The following is a 16,671-nucleotide window of genomic DNA, read 5'->3' as shown; positions in this document are numbered from 1 at the left end:
GAGAGAGAGAGATGGATACAGAGGAGAAGAGGGTGTGAGAGAAGGAGAGAGGGTGAAACAATGAGAGAGAGAGAGAGAGAGAGAGAGAGAGAGAGAGAGAGAGAGAGAGAGAGAGAGAGAGAGAGAGAGAGAGAGAGATGGATACAGAGAGGGGGAGTGAGGAGAAGAGGGTGAGAGAGGGAGAGATGGATGGATACAGAGGAGAAGAGGGTGTGAGAGAAGGAGAGAGGGTGAAACAATGAGAGAGAGAGAGAGAGAGAGAGAGAGAGAGAGAGAGAGAGAGAGAGAGAGAGAGAGATGGATACAGAGAGGGGGAGTGAGGAGAAGAGGGTGGGAGAGGTTGAGACAATGTGTGTGAGAGAGAGAGAGAGAGAGAGATGGATACAGAGGAGAAGAGGGTGAGAGAGAAGGAGCGAGGGAGAGAGAGAGAGAGAGAGAGAGAGAGAGGGGGGGGGGGGGGGAAGAAGAGGGTAAGAGAGAAGGAGAGAGGGGGAGATAACGAGACAATGAGAGAGAGAGAGCGAAAGAGATGGAAACAGAGAGGGGGAGTGAGGAGAAGAGGGTGAGAGAGAGGGTGAGAGAGAGAGAGAGAGAGAGAGAGAGAGAGAGAGAGAGAGAGAGAGAGAGAGAGAGAGAGAGAGAGAGAGAGAGAGAGAGAGAGAGAGAGATATGAAAATAATCTAAAGAGAACTAAGGCTCATACACTAGTAGAGCCTTAGTGGAATTAGAATCCACTAAGCCTGATACATATTTGTACATTATTTTTGATTTGAACATTTTCTATTTGAACATTCTGTGCAGATTTTTAAGGGTAAATTTCAAAGTTTCTCAGTTACACAGTGTTTTATTGGAGAGAGATGCTGAATAAACGCATCATGCCTCAAGTTGTATCAAGTTGTATCTATTCCTGTTTCAAACTCAAAATAATCGTTTTAAATAATCATCATTTCAATATTGACCAAAATAATCGTGAGCATGATTTTTTTCTTAATCAAGCAGCCTTAGTTCAAGCCCCGCCCAAATGGAGGACCGCGGCCTAACCGCAGGCGAGGCATTGTCCCGGCAACCGTGGCTCCCTGTCTGCATCGGCAAGGACCAGCTCCTCGCCAAGGCCTGGTTCGGGGACCTGGCCTACCACATCCTGCTGACGGACACGCGCGCCGTCTGGGCGGAGAGCATGGACTCTGCCGCCATCCAGAGGCGAGCCCAGGTAGGGTTTAAATTCATGGTGACGCGTAAAAGTAGTGCTTTGTGTAGCGTCTTCTCCTAGCTATATCTGTTGGAATGGGAATGGCTTCATTTATTGATGGGTTAACCTTGTGATTGTTAGTGCTTGGCCCTTGTTTCTATGAACATCCTTACTGTACCTACAGATGTGTTATTTTTCTCTTTCTTCTGACAAATGTAGGGTTATGGGCTGTACTCTGTACTACTCAGTTGTAGTCACAGTTGTGTTAGATACAATACTAATAATTTAGTAATACACTTTCCTAATTTTATAAAAAGTATGATTACTCTGAACCCCCCCCCCCCGCCACCCAGGAGCTGAACAAACGTCTGCGGGCCCCTGTAGAGGCCTTCTACTCCCACCTGAGGGACGTTGCCCTGCCCTGCCTGTCCGGGCCATTGGGGGAGGGCGAGGTACCGGCGGGGGGCGGGGCCCCGGAGGAGGGCGGAGCCACGGTGACCCTGACACGTCCCGGGTCGGGGACGGTGGCCGGCGGGGGGGTCTGCGTGAGGCTGAAGAGCGAGCTGGCTGGGCTGCCCTTCCACTGGGAGTTCCGCCTGGCCTCTCCCCCCGCCGACACGGTCAGAGAAACCACGTCCGAAGTCCACAACCAAATCTGACGTTTGTTGTGTTTTCTGTCGGAATTATCGCACGTTTTCTTTCTGTGATTTGTGTTGGTGGGTGGGTGAGGGAAATAGAGAACAGAGAGAGACAGACAATAGAGAGAGAGAGAGAGACTAGATAGAAAGACAAGAGAGACGGGGACCAGAGAGAGGGAGATCAGAGAAAGACAGAGGTCAGAGAAAGAGAGACCAGAGAGAATTAGAGATCAGAGAAAGAGAGACCATAAAAAGAGAGGTCAGAGAGAGAGAGAGAGAGACACGAGAGAGTTACCAAAATGTGGACACTTTGCCCTCTGTAGTCCTAGTATTAATATGTATTTTAATCTCCTAGAACAAAACAAACCCTCTTTTCAGTGAATTACGGTAACCCTACATACAGTTGACGCGTGATTATCGCAATGTACTATAATGTTCGACCTAGTGCAACAAAATTCCTCTGAGCTTTTCCGTGCATTACGGTAACCGAAAAACCATCCCGCTTTCAGTGCATTACTTTAACCGAGAAAACAGTTGGCGCGTGATTACCGTTAGGTACTATTATCTACTCGTGCAACAAATTCCTCTGAGCTCTTCAGATCCATTACGGTAAACCCCCATCCACTTGATGCGTGGTTACCATAATGTACTATAATCGAGTCGTACAACAAAATTCCTCTGAGCTTTTCAGTGCATTACGGTAACCATGCATCCAGTTGACGCTTGGTTTCCCTTGCGGTTTCAGGTGTGTAGTGAGCTGGTACGCCCTCTGCTGGTGATGAGCCGGCTGTTGCAGACCCAGGTGGACCAGCTGGGGGCGCTGTTGGCCCGCAAGGACGCCCAGATCCAGGACTACAGGGAGACAGGGGCCACTCTCAGCCGAGGTACGCACGCACACATACGCACGCGTGCACGCGCGCACGTGTGTCTGTACAGATTAGGGGTGGGTATTGCCACCCCTAATCACGATTAGAAGTCACGATTAGATTCGTATCACGATTCACATGCCACGATGCGATTCTATCACGATGCATCGCGATACTTGAATTATTGCGATGCATTGCGAATTTTCACTGAACACTGTTAAAAAAAAATTAAGCCATTACCAGTGGCTGACTGGCTGTGTTTGATCTGGATAGTGTGTTCAATTGATAACTCAAAGCAACTCAATTCATACATAGCTGTATTTATTGAAACGACTATTACTGGATACACTGACAAGAAGTGCTAAGGATCTATAAAACTTAAAATAACAAAATAAGGATAATCAGTGCCGTTTACATGGCCTCAGTGGTCCTTTAAACCAATGAAATGAAAACATTCAAACATTTCCCCTTATGGAAGTAGCTGCCATTATAACAACAATATCATTTCATAAACATAAGAGGACAAACTGATGCCACAAAAATTGAATAGGCTTTATAAAACTATATAAAAAAAAATATATATATATATATTTTTTTTTTAATTATTCATTTTTTTAAATTAATAATCGATTCTTGGCGTCAACAATCGATGCAGTAGATCGTGAAAATTAGAATCGCGATGCATCGTCATGACGATTATTTGGCACACCCCTAGTACAGATACGTACACACACACACACACACACACACACACACACACACACACACACACACACACACACACACACACACACACACACACACACACACACACTAGGGGTGTGCCAAATAATCGTCATGACGATGCATTTTTTTTATATAGTTTTATAAAGCCTATTCACTTTTTGTGGCATCAGTTTGTCCTCTTATGTTTATGAAATGATATTGTTGTTATAATGGCAGCTACTTCCATAAGGGGAAATGTTTGAATGTTTTAATTTCATTGGTTTAAAGGACCACTGAGGCCATGTAAACGGCACTGATTATCCTTATTTTGTTATTTTAAGTTTTATAGATCCTTAGCACTTCTTGTCAGTGTATCCAGTAATAGTCGTTTCAATAAATACAGCTATGTATGAATTGAGTTGCTTTGAGTTATCAATTGAACACACTATCCAGATCAAACACAGCCAGTCAGCCACTGGTAATGGCTTAATTTTTTTTTAACAGTGTTCAGTGAAAATTCGCAATGCAAAGCATGGACCTGTCAGCGTCGGCCTCTGTAAACAGTTCCGCGCCTACAAGTGCCTGGATATCAGAACACGAATGGCGACAGGAAGATTAAAAACTAAAATCCGGAAAAAATATAAATAAAGGGACATGCGCCAAAGTAAAAGGGTTTTAAACTTAAATGCTTTAGAGCTGAACTACTTGAATTGTTTTTCTGTAGCTATGGCGTGACATAGATGTTACTAAATGTGTAGAACTGTGCTTCATAGATGAGCATCGTTTACTTCAGTCCACTGGGTAGGCTGGTAGACTGATCTATCCAGCACACATCTAGGTGCACACCCCCACTAGTGATGTCATATGGGGCAGATTTTCAAAATGGCTTGCAAGGCTAATCACACTCACACCTGGTGGCACAATATGTCCCCTTTAAATAAATATCATGTACGGTACTCATGAATCTTTGAATCTTTAACTTTACCAGTGCTTTAATATATAGCCTACAGTATGACAGTGACAATAATGATTTTGAAGCTCGTACATACCCTTCTGTAGCCATCTATTTCATATTGTTCGCATATTTGCCCCAGCAAAGCTCTAGGTCTAGCAACGCCCCTGCAGGGAAGTATCGTCAATGTCATCGCAGTGGTGACGCAATGATGGCCCCGTCCTGCAGAGGGCACTGTTGGCTTATAGTTGAACTGGGTTACTTTATGGTCAGAGGCTTTGACGTAAAAAAAAAAAAAATGGCGGACACGGATGAACCTGTAGCATCTGTATTGTAACGTTAGAAGCTGTACTATATATAGATTTATTGCGATCTCCATTTTTACAGGACTGCAAAACTATCGTATCCTATTGAATACTATCATATCGGCACTCAAATATTTTTGTTGCATCATATTAAAAAAAGAGTTTTGGAAATATTCTCTCCCTAATAAAACCGCACTTGCATATTACTACAAAAAAAATTTCCTCTCTCTCTTTCTGTCATTCTCTCTGTCTGTCTGTCCTTCCTTCTCTCTCTGTCTCCTTCTCGCTGTCTCCTTCTCTCTCTCTTTCTGTCTGTCCTTCTCTCTCTCTCTCTCTCTCTCTGTCTGTCCGACTCTCTCTCGCTCTCTCGCTCTTTCGCTCTCTCTCTCGCTCTAGCCCGTCTCCAGACTGAGGTCTTTGACGAACAGGCCTACAAGGACAACATCATTGCACAGGTGAGCCTTCAGAGAGCGAGAGACCAGAGAGAGATACCAGAGAGAGAGACCAGATAGAGAGGGAGAGAGATCCCCTCCTCCCAGCACACAGCTGTGATCAACACATGTGTTTGTGTGACCACGGAGCAAACAACGGCCAGCGCAGTCGCACGCACAAAAGCCTCAACATCGCGCCAATCAACGCGGACCCCGCCCACCGACACTTGGCCCTGCCCACACTGTGGGTGTGGCCACAGGGGTCAGGTTGATGGTTCGACCCCCAGCTCCTCCTCGCTGATGGTCGAGGTGTCCCTGAGCGAGACGCTAAGGGACACCAAATTAGTGATTGGGTTTATGAATGGGTGAATGTGTGCATGCATGGGTGAATGTTTGTGAATGAGAGATAGGGTGTATGAATGGGAGGATTTATCTGTGCGTGTGTGTGTTTGTGTGTGTTTGTGTGTGAGGTTTCCCTGAGCAAGGCACCTCACCCTGGCTGCTCCTGAAGAGCTGGCTGACGCCCTGCGTAGTGGGATGTACAAACACCCAATAAGTGCTTCAAAGGGGTGTTGAAGGAGAGTAAGGGAACTTACTCTTGCGCAAATGCGCACGTACAGTTGCATACACCTACACACACACATACACACAGTCACACACACACACACAGTCGCACACACAAACGTACACACACAGTTGCACACACGCAGTCGCACACACGCAAAGTCGCACACAGAGACGCAGTCACACACACGCAGAGTCCCAAACATACAGTCGCACACACGCACAAACCCAGTCACACACACGCGCCCTAGCATACAGACACACACATGCACACACACACACAAAGTCGCACTTGCGCACAGTAGTACTCAGAGTCTAGGTAAACTCTGAACAAGTGAGTCTTTAGATGAGTCCACCGATGGTTGTCAGAAATCTATTATGCAGTGACTGAGTGAGGCAGGGATCTCTCTCTCTCTCTCTCTCTCTCTCTCTCTCTCTCTCTCTCTCTCTCTCTCTCTCTCTCTCTCTCTCTCTCTCTCTCTCTCTCTCTCTCTCTCTCTCTCTCTCTCTCTCTCTCTCTCTCTCTCTCTCTCTCTCTCTCTCTCTCTCTCAAAAACACTGTTCATGTAGTGCTTTGAGCCGCAATGCCCTGGGCTCTAAGTGTGTGTGTGACTTTTTGTGTGAATGTGACTATGTGTGTGAATAATTCTTTCTCGTTAGTGTGTGTGTGTGTTGATTCATTTTGTCTCGTGAGTGTGTGTGGGTGATTCATTCTGTCTCGTTAGTGTGTTTGACTGTTTACTGTAAAGGTGTGGAATGTCTCAAACCCAGCTTTGTTGACCTTTGTCTCAGTGTGTGTGTGTGTAACTGATTGACTCCATGCATGATGGCATTTCAAAAGCACCTGTAGAATGCTCTAGGTGTGACCACACACACACACACACACACACACACACACACACACACACACACACACACACACACACACACACACAGATAGAGATGGATAGATACAGATACATAGATATATATAGTTAGATAGCTATAGATATAGAGAAAGCTCAACACATAGTTTGATTAATCTATATCTCTATATATATATATATATATATATATATATATATATACAGTGTTGCCCAATCTGGCAACACTGCCTGTGAGCAGCCCATCCATGTTCCACCGTGAGCGGATGTCAAACTTCTGTCTCTGTCTCTGTCTCTGTCTGTGTCTCTGGCTCTGGCTCTGTCTCTCTCTCTTCTCCTGAGCCTGTTAGATTCCATCTCTTTGATGTCCGACCTGAAGTCAAGTCATGTCGGAAAAACAATCCCAGACATGCGTGTTTGTACGTCATGTGCGTGTTTGTGTTTGTGCGTGTATGCGACTGTGTGCGCTACGCGACCCCAATGAAGGGTGTCTTTGAGTACCATAGTGGTCAACGGTACGTTGCCTACAGTCCTAACCTTAGTGTGTGGGTGTGTTTGTGTCTGTTTTTGATTTGTGTGTGTGTGTGTTTGTTGTGTTTGTGTGTCTTTGTTGAAGTTCACTTGTTTGTGTGTCTTTGTTGATGTGCTTGTGTGTGTTTGTGTGTGTGTGTGTTTGTATGTGTCTTTGTTGATGGGTACGTGTTTGGGTGTGAGTGTGTGTGTGTCTTTGTTGATGGGTATGTGTGTGTGCGTGGGTTTGTGTCTTCGTTGATGGGCACGTGTGTGTGTGTGTGTGTGTGTGTGTGTTTGTGTGTGTGTGTCTATGTGTGGGTGGGTGTTTTTGTTGATGGGTACGTGTACCGGATTTTCTTTCCTTGGTTTCCCCCCCCCCAACACACAGACGAATACACACACACACACACACACACACACACACACACACACACACACACACACACAGGCGTCCCCTGGCTACCGCACACACACCCCCTCAACCCAACCCCAGCTCAGATCAACATTTACACGGCAGAATTAGCTCTTCCCACTGAGACACACTCACACACACATGTTTTAGCCTCAACCAGATTTTAAACCCAGGTGTGCGTGTGTTTAACCCCAGATGTGTGTGTGTGTTTGTTAAACCCAAGGTGTGTGAGTGTGTGTGTGTTCAGCAGAGAAGAGGAGTGTCTTAATTTCATTGACTCATTATGATTTAGGCGCATGCGTGTGTGTGTTTCTTTCTAAAACCAAAACTGAATTGTGTGTGTGTGTGTGTGTGAATCTCGTCAGTGGTAAGTTCCTTTAAGGCTGTCAGCCCCTGATTACCCTGTGGCTGTCTTCGTCTCTCTCTCTCTCTCTCTTCGTGCTCTCTCTCTCGGTCTCACTCTCTCTTTCTCTGTAAATCATTGAGAGAGAGAGAGAGAGAGAGAGAGAGAGAGAGAGAGAGAGAGAGAGAGAGAGAGAGAGAGAGAGAGAGAGAGAGAGAGAGAGAGAGAGAGAGAGAGAGAGAGAGAGAGAGAGAGAGAGAGAGAGAGAGAGAGAGAGAGAGAGAGAGACTTTATCACACTCTCCTGAGGAATTCTGGATGTGTGTGGTGAGTGGGAGGAGGCCGGCGGTCTCCAGGACAACACACACCCCGTGGGGGGGGGGGGGTGGTCTTTGTATCTGGACGTGACCTGACTCACCTGTTGCCGGTGAAACGTCTGTCAAAGCCCCCCATCACAGCACCCCCGACCCCCCGACTCTTGTGTGTGTGTGTGTGTGTGTGTTGATGTATGTGTCTGTGTGTCGCGTGTGTGTGCCGGTTGATTCCCGCCGTTGTGGCTGTGACGTTATGCTGTGGAGAGCTTGGAATAAATGGATCAAACAAAAAATATTGGCCATGTCTGAGCGCATGCGTAGAATCTTCCCTCTTCTCTTATCTGCGCCGCGACAACCAAAACACAATTACCGATCCTTCTCTGTTCACTAATACTATCTGTACATATCCTGTACATTTCGTGGAAAGACTCCTGTAAGTTTATTAGAGCTGCCAGAGCAGCTTGATGATCGAACGCATTAGTATAATCCAACATGTTTGTTTATTTCCCTGTACTGGTGCATGTATGTGACGTAAACGCGTACGCGACGTGGGCAGATCTGGGCCTCGTTTCCTCGATCTTCGCTCGTACGATCATTCTCACAATGGATCTTGCGAACCATTGTGCGTTCACTGCTCTCACGACGTTCGTAGGATTGTGACTGTCTACTGACACAGTTCTGAAATGGGCTCCGTGCTGAGGGAGACGCAGGAATGTCGCAGGAAATGTCTCCCCATCAAGGCCAACAGCAGAGTAGCCTACGAAAAGAATAGACTGCAATAATTTGAATGCTAAATATATTAAAACACAATTGAATAGGCCTAGGCCGACATATGTATTGGTCCTAATCCTGAATGCATTGTGCGTACATTTTTTCACGGTATTTTCCCCCCTTCCATATTACAAAAATCTATAATTTTTGTAATATGGGTTTAAAATTGCTTGTGTGACAACTTGGTGCTGATTTCTGAAACATGCTTTGCACAGCAAAGAGAGCCAACTTTATCTGATTCCGCTCTAGTCTAGAATATTTGCAGACATTAAAAATGCAACATTCCATTAATTCATTATCATTCAAACGCAGAGGCTGGGCATTGACACACGGCTATTGCTGACCCGATTAGGAGAGCTTGGTCTAGATCCTGCCCATGTTGTTGGGCAGGATGATGTAGGCTATAGGTCTTTTTACACTGCCAAGCTGGTTCGGTCCCAACTTGGCACGCCCGGCGATTTCACCTTCTTATCTCAAATTTCCTGTGTAAAACCGAGGGGGTCAACCCCCGGTCGTCACAGTGCAGGCTTTCTTGGTTCACTGGAGAAGGCGGGACTGCGCATAGAGTCTAGACCTCTTTAGAATAATTTGTATAATTGCTATTCCCGAATGTTTTAATTTTTTATTTAAATATTTTGTCGTTTTTACCCGCAACCGTCCTCGTGTTAAACAATGACACTGGACCTGGAGATGGAGATCTCCCCAAAGTGTGTGTGGTGACGGCTGGTTCAACCTGCTGACCACTGATTGGTTAACGAGCAACAGGTGTGCTGCCTCCCTCAGCCCCAGAATCCACTCAGACCAGGTGAGGCTGCTGAGACCAGATATCTATCCATCTATCTATCTATTGTCTATGTATTCTGTCTGTCTGTCTGTCTGTCTGTCTGTCTGTCTGTCTGTCTGTCCTTCTCTCTCTGTCTCCTTCTCGCTGTCTCCTTATCTCTCTCTTTCTGTCTGTCCTTCTCTCTCTCTCTCTTTCTGTCTGTCATTCTCTCTCTCTCTCTCTCTCTCTCTCTCTCTCTCTCTCTCTCTCTCTCTCTCTCTCTCTCTCTCTCTCTCTCTCGGTTCTTAAAAAACCCAAAGAAGTCAACAAACATAAATAGTCTTTCCGTCTTGTTTTCTTTAATCACAGAGCGAACGCGATTAGAGACCAGGTAGCGTAGGGTCCAGTGTCGTCTCTCTCTGAGACGCTCTGATCTTTTTACTTCTTCTTCTTCCGTGGTTTTGGTGCGGAGGCCAGGGTTTCATGCCGCTGGCCAGGGTTTCATAGGTCTGGGCTGTCGATGGGCGGGTTATGTTATCTCCTGTGTTACAGGGTACGGTACATCCAATTAGCTTGTTGTAGATTGTCTGTGTGTGTGTGTGCGTACAAATGTGTAGCTTTCTTCTTTTTCTACACTCGCCGTGTGTGTGTTGAGGTGTTTGTTGCACACACATAAGAGCAGTGGCGATCATGATGACAGTCACCGAGTTCAGTTCTCTCTCTCTCTCTCTCTCCCTCTCCCTCTTCCTCTCCCTGTCTATCTATAGAAGTGGGTTAGTCGGGGGACACACGCAGCCGTGTCACCGCCCCGCAGTAGCACTCCTGTGGTCAGCCGAGGGCTGTAATTGAGGCCCAGGCTCTTCAAGGCCTCACTAACCACTCTCCTCTTTACTCCCTCCTAATAACCGGGCTCCTCCCCCCGCGAAGAACGGGCCCTGGTGGACTTCAGGGAGGAGGATTGAGACCGGGTTGATCATCCTCTCCTCTCCTCCTCTCCTCCTCTCCTTCCCTCCTCTCTTCCTCTCCTCCTCCTCTCTTCCTCTCCTCCTCCTCTCCTCCCCTCTTCCTCCTCTCCTCCTCTCCTCCTCCTCTCCTCCCCTCTTCTTCCTCTCCTCTTCCTCTCCCCTCTTCCTCCTCTCCTCCTCCTCTCCTCCTCTCCTCCCCTCCTCTCTTCCTCTCCTCTTCCTCTCCTCTTCCTCTCCTCTTCCTCTCCTCTTCCTCTCCCCTCTTCCTCCTCTCCTCCTCCTCTCCTCCTCCTCTCCTCCCCTCTTCTTCCTCTCCTCTTCCTCTCCCCTCCTCCTGCTCTCCTCCTCTTCCCCTCTTCCTCCTCTCCTCCTCCTCCTCCTCCTCTCCTCCTCCTCTTCCCCTCTTCCTCCTCTCCTCCTCCTCTCCTCTCCTCCTCCTCTCTTCCTCTCCTACTCCTTTTCTTCTCCTCCTAATGGATGCCTGCGTGTGTATTTAGAGTGTATATTTAATTCATCTGGAGATAGATCTAGGAGGTAGACTCTCTCTCTGTGTGTGTGTGTGTGTGTGTGTGTGTGTGTGTGTGTGTGTGTGTGTGTGTGTGTGTGTGTGTGTGTGTGTGTGTGTGTGTGTGTGTGTGTGTGTGTGCCTCTGTGTGTTTGTGAGTGTCTGTGTGTAGGTCAGTTTTTGTAATGTGTGTGGGTCTCTCTATCTGTGTGTGTGTGTGTGTGTGTGTGTGTGTGTGTGTGTGTGTGTGCGCGCAAGTATGAATTTAAATCCATGCAACAGTCACACTTGTTGACGTGTGTGTGTGCATGTGTGTGTGTGTGCACGATGGCCTGTTGCTTCGTTAATCCCTGTCAGTATGCCAGTGTTTCTCATCGCCTTGTACTTTACCCCCTTTAAACACACACACACAGACAGACAGACAGACAGACAGAGACACTCCCTCACACACACACAAACAAACACACACACACAGACAGCAAGACACACTCAATCACACACACACACAAACACTTCCAACTAGGGTTGCTGCGGTGTGGACATTTTCACACCGAGTACAACGCTCGTGTCAACACCGGTATAACCGGTATAAACGGTATTACCAAATCACCAAATCATCTGACCACATCACCCCTGTCCTCATCCAACTTCACTGGCTCCCAGTACACTACCGCATCCAATACAAAACCCTACTCCTCACCTACAAAGCTCTCCACAACCTAGCCCCCAGTTACCTCTGCGACCTCCTCCAAGAATACACTCCCTCCCGCTCCCTCCGCTCAACCTCTGCTGGACTACTATGTATCCCCACATCACAACTCACTACAATGGGTGCCCGGTCATTCAGCTGTTCAGCATCCAGGCTCTGGAACTCCCTCCCCCCACACATAAAACAGTCAGACACCATTACAACCTTCAAGTCACAACTCAAAACTCACCTGTTCAAACTCGCACACAACGTCTAACTGATCACTGTTTTGATTGTTTGTTTGTTTTGTTTTGTCTTGTTTTTGTTTTATTTATTTCTTATTTATTATGTTTATTTATTCATTTTTCCACAATGTCTTGTTTTTTTAAACGATTTATGATGACTATATGCTCTGTAAGGTGACCTTGGGTGTCTTGAAAGGCGCCTCTAAATTAAATGTATTATTATTATTTATTATTATTAGCTTTGAAACTATAGGTCAACCGCCATCTTCTCCGTCAATCCTCCTCTCACACTCGGTGACAGCCGCTGGCAGCACGCCAATTCTCGGCGTCTTATAACGTTCCATATATAATAGTATAATAATTTTCTTAATTATAATTATATTGTTCATTTTTGCTGAATTTGTTTTTTATTTAAAAAAGAAAAAAAAAACTCGGTGTTACCCTACCTCCAACACAAGCAATCTCATAACAGTGAATTCCCTTTCCCAGAGTGCAATGCTGCGTCTCTGTGTCCTCTTCCATGGAATTTAGTAAGAATTGTAAAGATTGTGAGGACGGCACTTTGACCGGATCGACCATCTCCCTTCACCTCGTAAATATGAATCAGTAACACACACACACACATACAGACACACGTACACACACACACACACACACACACACACACACACACACACACACACACACACACACACACACACACACACACACAAATAAACACATTGACACACACACACACACGTTCGTACATTCATACAAACATACATGCATACATAAATACAGTACATAGATACATACATGCATACACACACACACACACACACACACACTACAAAGACAGACAGACAGACACACACTCACACAGACCGAGACTCTCACAGACACACACAGACAGACAGACGGACACATTCAATGACAACAGCATGTGAAAAGCAGGTTGTTGTTGTTTACTGGCTAATGAGAGAGAGAGAGAGAGAGAGAGAGAGAGAGAGAGAGAGAGAGAGAGAGAGAGAGAGAGAGAGAGAGAGAGAGAGAGAGAGAGAGAGAGAGAGAGAGAGAGAGAGAGAGAGAGAGAGAGAGAGAGAGAGAGAGAGAGAGAGAGAGAGAGAACATAGGTTTCTCTGTGCCTCCATAAGAAGAACTGAGGCTCGGCCGTACATTTATTTTTACGATATTTAAACAAACATCATGGAAATAAATCAACGTGAGAAACCTCTCAAACCTGACCAGAGTCTGTTCAGGAGTCTCTCTCTCCCCCACTCTCTTTCTCTCTCTCCCCCACATTCTCTCTCTCTCTCTCTTTCTCTTTCTCCCCAAGCCTCTCTCCCCTCCCCCTCCCTCCACCTCTGGAGAGAGACCACCAATTCCTCCAGGTCAATATTTGAGAAGCTAATTTGGAGAAGTTTGTCTTCTTCATATTGGGGGGAGGAGGTGGAGAGAGAGGGGGAGGGGGGGAGTGAGGGGAGCAATGATTTAGTGGAGTAATGCACACAAACTATATATACATGCGTGTGTGTGGGTCTCTGTTGTGTGTTTTTGTGTTGTGTGTTTCTGTCTTTCTTAGTGTGTGTGTGTATCTGTCTTTGTGTTTGTATGGTGTCTGTATCTGAGTGCGTGTGTGTTTCTGGGCCTGTCAGTCATTCTTTGAAGTGTGTGTGTGTGTGTGTGTGTGTGTGTGTGTGTGTGTGTGTGTGTGTGTGTGTGTGTGTGTGTGTGTGTGTGTGTGTGTGTGTGTGTGTGTGTGTGTGTGTGTGTGTGCTCTCTGCCTCGTCCGTGAGCTAGCATAATGTAGCTTGCCGCCGCCACAAACACCCTTATCTGACCGGGGCCTCGTGGATAAGGGTTCGGCTTTATGGGGGCGTGCATGTGACGGAGCGTGCCTACCGTGCACTTCCACCTTTTCTGCTGAGACTATAAATGACGCTTTGATTAGGGCCTTATCGCCACGGCGACAGACCATGTGACACACACACACATGCATGCACACACACACACACACCATGTGACACACACAAACTTCAATGTGAGTTCAGGATATAGCGTGACGTTTGAGTTCAACTTAGGACCTTGAATGTGGACGTGTCGGAGATTGTCCCTGTTTGTCGAATTCATTCACTATGAAATCCCCCAAAGCTTTCTTTTAATTGCATGAAAATTGTGTGTATTTGTTTGTCAGAAACCTTAATGTGTTTGTTTGTTTGTTTGATGCCCTTGCCTCTTGGAAAAGAGATTTCAAATTGTCTGTTCAATCATCTCTCTCACGCTCTCGCTCTCTCTTTCTCTGTGTCGTCCTCTCTCCCCCTCAGCTCCTCCCCCAGGTGATGTCAGAGCAAGGGAAGGGCTTCGTCTTCGACTCAGACCTGAGGGAGCTCTACTCCGCCGTCGTCGCCCACGGAAACCCGGGCAAACGCAAGCGCCCCTCCTCCCCCTCCTCCCCATTGGCTACCGAGGGACGGGAGGTGGAGCTTGCGCCGAGCCAAACCCCGACTCCAGGTGAGGCCCACTTTGATTGGCCGAATCCATTGAGTTAGAAAATTAGCTAGAGTGCGAGACTGTGATTAGAGAGAGAGAGATACCTGGGGTCTCATTTATAAAACTGTGCGTGGGATCGTTACTAAAAGTGTACGTACGCCCAAAAGCCAAGTTTTGCGTGCGCCAAAAAATATTCAGACTTATAAAACCCTGCGTACGCACACCGTACGCAATCTTTGCTTTATAAATCCCAGAGTGCCTACAAGTGTGCGCAGCTGAATCAGCTTCACGTTCCGCCCTGTACACGCCCCTTTTTAACCATACATTTCCAATGCAAATTACCTCATGAATACGATCTGCATATAAAACAGACTCAGATGCAAGTATTATGTCTTGTCGGAAACAATGGCAGAAGGAGGTTGAAACGGAGACACGTGTGGGTGAGATGGAGGCCCGAAAAGTAGTTTTGTTCGGCAGTCACGGGTTGGGATCGCCAACAACAAAAAGCAGATTGAGTGGCAAAATGTTGCTGCAGCAGTGAACTCTGTCAGTAGCACGGTGCGCACAGTCCCAGAATTAAAAAAGAAGTGGTCTGACATAAAGGTACATATTTTTCTGTACCAATAAATCGTTATGGTCCCTAAAGACCCTGTCCCTCCGAATCCTGCCATTTGCATGGTCCGCCAGAAGTGCCATATGGTGCAGCATTACCACGGCGCTCACCTCTGTATTTATAGGGTTACAGTAATAAGACTGACCGAGAACACCTTGGATAATCAGTTGTAAATGTTCTTGAACATAACCCCTTTTTAATGCCTGATTTGTCATGAAAAGCATCAAGAGTAACGGTCAACGATTGTGATGAGGAGTGTGGCTTGGTTTTCCACACTTGGGATTTAATTGACATTTGATTATGTGTTTACAGTGTCACATAAAAATATTATGTTATTGACACATGTTGGACAGATGCTTTATTCCATGCAGTCGCGCTGTCAGTGGACAGTATGGAGTGACGGGATTAAATATAGAGATTTTTTTTAAATTTGTATTCTACAGAGATGTTTCTGGAGTTATAACTGAGAAATAACGCAGTTGACTTAAATTATTCTGATTACATCGATTTAACGCATGATACGGGTTGAAATTAAATTTATGAAGGGCGATGATAAAACATAATCGTTCTTCCCACTCTACAATTCTTCTGTCTGACTTCAGTTCACCACCACACCATCTGTGTCGCCAATTCTCCTTTACCTCCAAACCATGCGTACGCATGGGTCGGAGTTTGCTTAGGGCTGCGCACATTCTCCCGTCAAGTTGGTTTTTTATAGATCACAACCTTGGCGTGGAAAATCACGTAAGCCAATTTCAGCCCCGTTTTTTGTGCGTACGCAACGGTTATAAATGAGACCCCTGAACATCTTCTCTACCTTTCAAAGGGGGCGCCGACGCCAGAGGGGAAGCCCCGCCCACCAGGTCCGTCCAGGTAGAACCAGGAGCTAATCAGGAGTCGCCAAGAAGCAAGATGGCCGAGCGACAGGTAACAAACGCCGATGTTCAAACCACACACACATACAAACAGACACACATACACATACACACACTAGCTTGACGGCATCAATGAAGCTAGCCGCTAGCCTTTAGCAGATAGCAGTTAGCCTGCCGGTCTGTAGTCACCATCCTGGTTCTCGTCTCCTAGGCCGAGGGCGTCCGGACGCAGACTAGACCAAAGAAGAAGAAGGCTGTGGGTCTGTTCCGCTGAGGGATTGAGCCGGGATCCACAGACCAACGCTCTGTTTTTAATTGTTTGTTTTAAACTTTTTTATGATGTTTTATTTGTTCATGAGTTCATGAGTGTGTGGGTAAGGGACATTAAAGGGGTTTTGAGATTAGTTATTTTTTTTGCTTCTGCTGATTTCTCATTGTCATTATCTGAGAAAAAAAAAAACGAAGACTTTGGTATGTTTTAAATGAAATGTAAAGGAATGAACCGATAAAATATGTATTTTACTTTTGAATTAAAAAACGACAATTCTAAGATATATATATTATTTGTATTTATGTTCAGAAAAAAATCCAAAATATCATTAACGTTTTTCCTTTGATTATTAACATCCCATCTTCCAAGAACGAAATTTCTGAAACGTTTATTGTGGATCTATGCTTTT

At 46.1% G+C, this 16,671-nt stretch overlaps 1 protein-coding gene across 6 annotated transcripts in view; it reads left to right on the top strand.

Annotated features, from left to right (window-relative positions):
* The window catches only part of nhej1 (nonhomologous end-joining factor 1), a 17,081-nt gene extending 534 nt beyond the window's left edge, over window positions 1-16,547 (top strand). For 3 of the 6 annotated variants that reach the window (XM_030361940.1, XM_030361938.1, XM_030361942.1), the window contains exons 2-8: window positions 997-1,210; window positions 1,543-1,809; window positions 2,573-2,711; window positions 5,052-5,110; window positions 14,338-14,524; window positions 15,943-16,043; window positions 16,203-16,547. In XM_030361940.1, the coding sequence (XP_030217800.1) occupies window positions 1,022-1,210; window positions 1,543-1,809; window positions 2,573-2,711; window positions 5,052-5,110; window positions 14,338-14,524; window positions 15,943-16,043; window positions 16,203-16,265 (1,005 nt within the window). In that variant the 5' untranslated portion in view covers window positions 997-1,021 and the 3' untranslated portion in view covers window positions 16,266-16,547. The remainder of the gene's footprint in view (window positions 1-996; window positions 1,211-1,542; window positions 1,810-2,572; window positions 2,712-5,051; window positions 5,111-14,337; window positions 14,525-15,942; window positions 16,044-16,202) is intronic. The other 3 variants (XM_030361941.1, XM_030361939.1, XM_030361943.1) reach the window with 2 other exon arrangements.
* Window positions 16,548-16,671: the final 124 nt, after the last annotated feature.

This window comes from Gadus morhua, chromosome 7 (genome assembly GCF_902167405.1).
Source record: "Gadus morhua chromosome 7, gadMor3.0, whole genome shotgun sequence".
In the NCBI taxonomy this organism is placed as follows: Eukaryota; Metazoa; Chordata; class Actinopteri; order Gadiformes; family Gadidae; genus Gadus; species Gadus morhua.
The sequence above is the reverse complement of the archived record's forward strand: the minus strand, read 5'-3'. Positions and strand labels throughout refer to the sequence as shown.